This window comes from Rhinoraja longicauda, chromosome 4 (assembly GCF_053455715.1).
Source record: "Rhinoraja longicauda isolate Sanriku21f chromosome 4, sRhiLon1.1, whole genome shotgun sequence".
NCBI classification, from domain to species: domain Eukaryota; kingdom Metazoa; phylum Chordata; class Chondrichthyes; order Rajiformes; family Arhynchobatidae; genus Rhinoraja; species Rhinoraja longicauda.
In genome coordinates, this window is record NC_135956.1 from 24,069,431 (window position 1) to 24,077,988 (window position 8,558).

Sequence of the window (8,558 nt, forward strand, 5' to 3'; positions counted from 1 at the left end):
TGTCCTGTGGTGTGCTCAGTGGATCCAAATACCTTACACTTTGATCTGAAACAGATGGTAATTAACAATCAGGAATTCACAGAAACAAAACCCATCCTGTAGGGACATTCGTATGCTGAGGTCTGGCTGACGCCTAACATCCCATTCCCTGACATTGGGTAGACGGATATGACAGAACGAGATATTTAAAAATAGTTTTATTATAAAGTCAAAACATGTTTATTTTTTTTATAAAAAGTAGGTGAAAAATACATGGCTAAACATATCAGCGTGCAGGCTGTAACAAATAAATCTTTGTCATTAACTTTGTCTTGTTGCACTTCTGCATTTAGTTCATTTTCATATTTAATGAATCCAAATACAAAAATAGACTATTTACATTATATAGTCACACAATGTGCAGCTGTGTTGATTGAAGGCACAAAGGGATTATTCCAAATGATATTGCACTTCATGGTGCTGTGCATAGTTTGAATATTCTTAATCACAACTTATTTTTCCAAGACTTGTCCCCGACATGTAAATTATAAAAGGTCGCTTCAGTAATTGAAAATTATTATATCTTGATGGAACAGAGAGCAGTTAGGATACTTGTATAGTGAGCTTGCAAACATAATTAGTCCTTAATATAATCCATGTTTCTCAGTGTGCAATGCAGCATCCTGATTCTTCGTGTTTGTGAAGAAGTGACATTCTGGAGAAAGTTTTGGCACAGTTTTTGCACTGATATTTCTTCACATCTGAATGAGTTTGTAGATGTGCCCTCAGGTTAGATCGATCAGCAAATGCTCTACTGCAGTGTGGGCAAGAGAAAGGCTTCTCACCTGAATGGAATAAAAACATTATTCAGTTATTTTGCAGATTTGTCAGAGTAAATCATAATTGCTGTACTAATTTCTAAAGCTTGTTTCTGTCTCCTTATGCTAAACAATTGTACTTCAATTTACATGAATAAAATGTGTTTTAAATACCATGAACTTACATGGAATTAGTACATATATATATTTAAACTACTATTATAATAAAATTCAAAGTTTTAATTTAATTCATAAATGGAGATGAGTGGCAGTTTTTTTTTAGAGTGGTGGGGGTCTGGAACACATTGCCAGGCTGGGGGAGACAGATGCCATTGTGGCGTTTGAGAGGCTTTTAGCTGGGCGCAGGGAAGTGCAGGAATAGAATGATATGGATCATGCACAGGCAGATGAGATCAGTTTTACTTGGTATTATGTTCAGCACAAACACTGTGGGCCGATGGGCCCCTTACTGTACCGAACTATTCTATGTTCTAAAGTTGTATCAGCTGCCAAATATTTGTTGGGCGTTGATAACTCACAAATAGTAGGAAGGATTTATTCACAAAATGCTGGAGTAACTCAGCAGGTCAGGCAGCATCTCAGGAGAGAAGGAATGGGTGACCCAAGGGTCTCGACCCGAAACGTTACCCATTCCTTCTCTCCCGAGATGCTGCCTGACCTGCTGAGTTACTCCAGCATTTTGTGAATAAATCGATTTGTACCAGCATCTGCAGTTATTTTCTTATACAAATAGTAGGAAGGAACTGTTGATGATGTCTTTTGGTGGCAGGTGCATTTAGACCAGGGGTCCAACATAACTACGCTGCCTTTCCTGGAGAAAAATAGCTTATTCTTTGTTGGGGCAGTGTTGAAATTACAACCTGGAGACCGATCTCAATCTTACAGCCACAACATTTCTGTTGCAATTCAAACAATGACTTCTGTTGTGTCTTTGAGCCCATCCTTACAAATCAGGCAATACTTATCCAAAACCTTTCCCTAAATGCAACATCAAAATAAATTTCATTATTTTAAAACATTTCAAAACAACTTGGTATCTGCTCATTTTCCGTCTTTTTTTTCCCCTGTAAGGATTGCAACAATCGTAAACTCGATAAGCAGTGCGACTTTGCTCAACTGCACATGCCGAGGATGCATCCAATTTGATCCTTGCCAGGAATCACTACCTGCACATAGTGTGTGGGGGTATATGTTTTATATTTTGCTTACACAAGAGTAAAACAGGTAAACGGCGCGGCTTGGTTAGCAAACATCCCGTTACATTTCAAGCTACACTCACTTACCCGTGTGTGTCCTGATATGCCCCTGGAGTAACCACGGTCTGGAGAACGCCTTGCCACAGATTTTGCACACACAGGGCAGTGTGTGGGTCCGGATGTGCATCTTCAAGGCTCCCAAGCTGACATACTCCTTTTCACAGTACTTGCAGCTGAAGGATTTTCGCGTCTGGGCATCGCAGTGTAGCTGCTTGTGTTTAGCCAGTCCCGAGAAAGTGGAGTACGCCTTGCTGCACAAGTTGCACCGAAACTTCTCCGCGTCCGAGGCGCTCTCGCCCGAGCCTCGTCTGCCGATCCTCTCCTCCTCGTCGCTGCCCGACGTCTCCGAGCCGTTGGCAGTGCCTGCGATCCGCTCACACTTGGACTGGTGCCGGGGGCTGAGGCGGGCGGCTGGGCACATGCTCCCGTTGCTCAGGGGCGAGGGTTGAACGGCCGTGTATTCAGAGGCGGGCACAGGGTCGCTGGGGACAGGAGAGGGCAGAAGGGCCGAACAGACGCTGTGCCAGACGCTCCCGGGATTGTAAACGCCAGATGTCAAGATCTCCGGCTGTGGGATGACCGGCATCGGGTAACTCTCGTAAAGGTATGGAGATATGATGACTGCAAAACAAGACACAAACACACCGTGATGTGATGCCCCCAGTACTATTTCAAAGCACGGTGTCAATTCAGATAAAGCAACTTCAAACAATCCATCTGCTGCCATTGAGTTTAACAGCATTTCATAACAAAACAAAACGTGCATTATTCTAAGAATATTTGCATCAAGCATAACAGTGCATTATGTGCATTATTCAGATAATAACTGCAATAGTTTATATACAGTGCATAGTGCAACATAGAGCAGAGTTTACCTGTTTGCGTGTCCAGTTCGCCATAATTTGGCTTTTTGCTGGTGCTAAAATGTTTCTTAACTAGGAATGATCGCGGCATCTTGGGGAGGGGAGGAGGTGATGGATGGGTGGGTGGTCGGGGATGGATGCAAGTAATATTCACTGCAAAATAATCCTGAGGTTATAGGGCGAAAACGCCAACACTTTATTTTCTTTCAAGTTGCTGCTGCTGCTGTTGCTGCTGTTGTCGTGTTGATGCTGGAGAGCGCTTCTAGCTGCAGCGGGCAAGTTGCTGCTGGTGAGTTTTGGGGAGGAGGAGGAGGAGGAGGAGGAGGGGGGGGGGGGGGGGTGGGTGGATGGGTTGCCGGTGGTCTTGCAGCAATCGTTGCAGGAGAGGGCGGTGCAGCAGCCGCGAGTGAGGCGCATTCCTGCAATGTGCTGTAAATACTCGCGAGTCAGGTGCAAGGGGAAGGGGAAGGCGTGCGTTGTGCGGATTTGCATCTGTCGTGCGGCCCCGGCCAATGGAGCAGGCAGTGGGGCGGGGGGAGACTTGCGCCAAGCGACAGGTGCTGGGGGTGAGACGTGCTGCCCGGGCGGGGGGGCGGGCGGGGGGAGAGGGAGGGAGAGAGAGACGGCGTTGTCAGGACTTGCTGCCCCCGCGGAGAACGTAGCATTCCTCTCCTAAATCACTCCTTGCACTGATAGACATGGTGTTTATCCCTTCTGGCGTCAAGTGGGCCGAACACCTTTCAAACGGAGTCTTGGAAAACACAGATGTGCAAAGAAACAGCGTCAGGGGAGGGGAAAAAAACGCCAGTTCCCTTTGCAAGACGTTTCTCTGGAAAGGGGTCATGCAAATAAAGCACAAAACATTGCATCCAGTGAATAAATAAATAAAGGAATAAATATCCCAAAATACGCCTTACTTTATAATCAGAATATCGTAACAAATTCAGATTAAATGTTTCAGACAAAGGAATATTTGGTTTCTGGTTCATATAATTTAATATTATGTTTGGTTCTAAGGAATACAACTAGCATCTACAAGGCAGATTGGAATCGTATTTCTTTTGTGGATGTGAACGAGAAATGTACAGTGAATGTACCAATGCCTACAATTAAACCGTTGCGCTCTAATTTGTGCTACGCTGCACAATTGTCTTTTTTTTTGTTAAAACTTTAATATAAGAAACAAATGTAAAGATTTACTTGAAGGCAGGTGGATAAATACTTGCTTAAATGTGCCTCTTAGAAGGGGAAAGGAAACAGCGGCGTCTCAGCCGCTGATAATAGGTTTAAATTAATCCAACACTACGAAGAAGGGTCTCAATCCGAAAAGTCACTTCTCAATGTTCTCTGGAGATGCTGCCTGCCTGACCTGCTGGGTTACTCCAACACTTTGTGGCCAACAATGTAAACGAAGACTTCGTTTCACTTCGTTTCACATATAAAGATATATTTAAGGGCTATTTGTCCGTCGTCACAGAACAAAGCGTATGGGAAATAAACAGTCAGCAAAATTAAAGTTATTTTAATCAGAATGGTGTAGGGAATAGAACATGTTGGAGTGAGGTTATAAACAGCTCGTGGAGTGATCCACTTAAACATGTATTCGTACAAACGTTTTCATTCAAACAAAATCTATTTTTTTAAATGAGCGAGCCGGTAAAAATGCCTGGGACTCCCGATGTAGAAATGTTATAGAAAGTTAAAAGGTCGTGACATGTTTATTTTAATGTCAATGTTTATTTAAAAAACACTGGTTATATCGTGCACTTATCGAGGCATTGCAACTTCTAACTTAATTTTCAGCGCAGTTGCTCCAAGCAGATGAGGGCCGATCACTTCATGTTCAAGCATTGCTCGTACAGATGTTTAAGAGGAAAACATTAGTCTGCAAAACGTCTTCTGAAACGACTGCGCGCACCTGTCTAGTCGCATGACTCCAGGCTGTTGTCGGGTGGGTTGCATGCGCAACAGTTCAAGAAGGTGGGATGAGGATTAAACCACGCAGATTCCTTAAACTGGTGCAAACATTTGCCTCCAGTTGCAGCTCAGCGAGTGTTCAGTTCAGTGTTTCTGCCTTCATGCTGACCCCCTCCTGCTGGCTCAGTCACTAAACTGCAGGATAAGTGGGTCTAAGTGATTTGGATAATTAAATGTCACCACCACGCGGCTGAAAATAGTACGAAGACGCGGCGGAACAACCTGTTGCAAAGAGCGACGATGTATTTTTTGACTTACAGTTAGAATTGTTGGTCATTTTGGAAGGAAGGCGTCCTTTCATTTTGAATATTCATTCATGTGAGCGTGTCTGATATTGCCTGGAGCAATGGTGCTTTTATTGTCACATGTGCAAACGCACGGCGAAATTATTTTTCCTACATACAATCTGGTACAGTATTCATAAGTTCACAAGTTATAGGAGTAGAAATAGGCCGTTCGGCCCATCGAGTCTACTCCGCCAAACAATCATGGCTGATCTCTGCCTCCTAATCCCAATTTCCTGCCTTCTCCCCATAACCCTTGACAACCATTCCAATCAAGCAGTTGTCTATCTTGCTATCTTACAAAACCAAGACATTTTGCTTGGGTATTCCCATAACCAAACATATCCTCGATTAGCAAGTATACAGAAATAGTCTACAAAGCCCACATTCAAGAGGCACTACCCAGGCACAACGATATACTGGATGGAATATTATGCTGTGGCATGCTAACAAAATGCAAAACATAAAGATGCTATTATGATTTCTCTTTTTGGTCAAAATTAACTGATAATATCTGTGCCTATTTATGTTGCTATGTATGATATTCTGAGAAAATACATCTCTACACTACAGCTGACTGCATTCAAGTGTTCTATTCTCCTTCAGTGTATTCATTTTAATAAACCAAGGAGCATACAATGAACCTTCAAACAACAGTAGTTTGTGCCAATAATGTAGTCCCCCCACCCCCTTCCACCTCTGGTTTTTCATTTCATTCCCCTTTCCTCTTCTGACACACTTCTGTCTCCTTCTTATCTCTCGCCTTTGTCCACCCATATGCAAATCAAACCTGTATCCGAAAAAGGGTCTCAACCCCAAAAGTCACCCATTGCTTCTCTCCAGAGATGCTGCCTGTTACTGAGTTACTGTGTCTAACTTCCACCTATCACTCGACAGGCTTTGTCCCCAACCCCTCCTCCTTCCCAGCTGCCCCCCTCCCCCCTGAAACGTCACCTATCCACTTCCCACAGAGATGCTGCCTGACCCGCTGAGTTACTCCCGCAATGTTTTTCTTGTAAACCAGCATCTGCATTTCCTTATGTTTCTAATAGCTTGAGTACTGGATATGTAAGGGCGTAAATCCAAAACTCACCATGATAATTAGTGCAACCAAATTTAATTATTGGTAATTTATGGGATAAATATAAAACCTCAGTGAGTCCAGTGAATTACTAATGTCCCACTCCGAGGAAGGGGAAGCTGCCTACATCTGATTCCAATTTCAAACCAAATGGTTGGCCCCAGGGTGCAAGGGAATACTTCCCTGGCAAAAACAGAAAAATAAACCATGCCACTGGGCTCATTTAATCATGTCTTTATATCAGCAAAGGAGTGCAACGATTTCTAATTGTCAAATCCAGAAAAGAAAGAGGGAGCACAATACTAAATCCTACAAAATATATAAAGAAACTAAAAACTGCTTTAGTTCTTGTGTGAGTCAGTGTCAGTGTCAATGTTGCATATGTATAATAGTTGGGTGTGATTACACTATCATTCCTCTGGCACAGTGAAACAGTTTCCAGTTCACAGTGAGATTACATATTCCAGAGACAAAGCTCCATCGAACATCCAGAAAATAGCTGTGTGGGAGTGGGAGGGAGAGACAAGTGCAAAGTGACATCCCGTGTGTTTTGAATATGACCAGCAGTTAATAAATATAAAATGAAAATGATAAAGAATAACAGTAGGAAAGAAACTGCAGATGCTGGTTTAAAACCGAAGGTAGACAGTAGCTGGTTTAAATCAAAGAATAACAGTATCCTCCACCTAAAATCTCAAAACAAACAAGACAAGGCAAATAGGTCCAGAGTTCTATGGATGTCTATAGGCTTGTCAGTCAGAGCTTTTCAATACAGGTACAGTATGAATGTCATTAGTGGAGGGGAATAACATGTGGTGTAATAATATGTTTGGAACAACATTAATGTCCGAGTGCCTGAGAACGTATGTTACCATTTCATGTTCATTTACATAATTAGGGATATGAGGAATACCAGGTATAACTAGGTGTAAGAGTGCCTCTATTAAATGACTATTGACAATGTTTTATCCCTGATAAACATGTAATGATATCCAGATGATATTTTGTTTTTACTTGGATCTCAACGGAAAAGCAGTGTGGTTTCCTGCGGATTAATCCATAACGCACAAATGAAAAATTGACACAAAGTGCTGGGGTAACTCAGCGGGTCAGGCAGCATCTCTGGAGGACATGTCTGACTGGCTGAGTTACTCCAACAATTTGTTTAAAAAAAAAAAAATCAGCATCTGCTGTTCCGTATTCTCAATTACAATTTGACTCTAGATAACTTAGCCAATTTGCACAATTCTGGGAAAGACACAAAATGCTGGAGTAACTCAGCGGCTCAGGAAGCATCCCTGGAGAACATGGATACAGTCGGTGATGTTTCAGATCAGCCCCTTCTTCAGAGACTTTTGCACATAACTATACAGGTGGTGGAGTTGTACTTTTCATACAACAAAACAAAACAAAAAATCCATTCTATAACATTCAGTAACAATAACCCTTCACCAAACCTAGACAACTGACAAAATGTGCAAAATTATCACAATGTGTTCTGATATTTAGGTTTAGGTTTATTATTGTCACATGTACATGAAAAACACATACAGTGAAAAACTTTGTTTTACATGCTATCCAATAAAATCAAATAATAGTATACGTAAATATAATCAAGCCAAACTCTAGTACATAGAGCAAAGTGGAAGATACAGAGTGCAGAATATAGTTGTCAGCATTGTGGTGCACCAGTTCCATAGACAAAATCCAATGTCCGCAATGAGGTAGAGGTGAATCAGACTGTACCTTAGCTTATGGAAGGACCGTTCATAAGCCTGATAACAGAGGGAAAGAGGGTGTTCCTAAGTCTAGTGTTACGTGCTTTCAAGCTTCGGTATCTTCTGCCCTACGGGAGCAGGGAGGAGAAGCCATGACCAATTTAGACCTGAACAATGGTACAAATTTGGTGTCTGAGGGGAGAAAAGGTTTAGAACCAGCACCTTTCCTCTGAATAAATCTGTGTGCTCCCCACTGGTGGACTTATAAAGTTCTCAATATCATCTCAAGTGCTGCTTCTCCATTTTGAGTACTCATAGGCCAGAGACAGTCATAGGAATAGGAGTAGAATGAGGCCATTCGGACCTTTAAGTCTACTCCGCCATTCAATCATGGCTGATCTATCTCTCCCTCCTAACCCCATTCTCCTGCCTTCTCCCCATAACCTCTGACACCTGTACTAATCAAGAATAGTCAAATGTTCAAGGAATATTTAACTTCCTTCAGAGACATTCAGAAGACACTTCAACCTTTTCATCTGTACACCCAGAAACCTCTTCCTG

General features: G+C 42.4%; 1 protein-coding gene across 1 annotated transcript; it reads right to left on the reverse strand.

Moving 5' to 3' along the window:
- Window positions 1–244: 244 nt before the first annotated feature.
- snai2 (snail family zinc finger 2) lies at window positions 245–3,178 on the reverse strand. Its single transcript, XM_078398532.1, has 3 exons — window positions 2,950–3,178; window positions 2,102–2,695; window positions 245–824 (listed from the first exon to the last, which is right to left on the reverse strand). Exons 1-3 carry the CDS (start codon window positions 3,026–3,028, stop codon window positions 643–645), a joined length of 855 nt encoding a protein of 284 aa, XP_078254658.1. The 5' UTR covers window positions 3,029–3,178; the 3' UTR covers window positions 245–642.
- Between the last annotated feature and the right edge of the window lie 5,380 nt (window positions 3,179–8,558).

Coding starts and splice junctions, on each gene's coding strand:
- snai2 (XM_078398532.1), bottom strand. CDS start 3,028: ATGCCGCGATCATTCCTAGTTAAGAAACATTTTAGCACCAGCAAAAAG. Junction 2,696..2,949: donor CGAACTGGACACGCAAACAG/GTAAACTCTGCT, acceptor CTTGTTTTGCAG/TCATCATATCTCCATACCTT. Junction 825..2,101: donor GCATATCAGGACACACACGG/GTAAGTGAGTGT, acceptor TATTCCATTCAG/GTGAGAAGCCTTTCTCTTGC.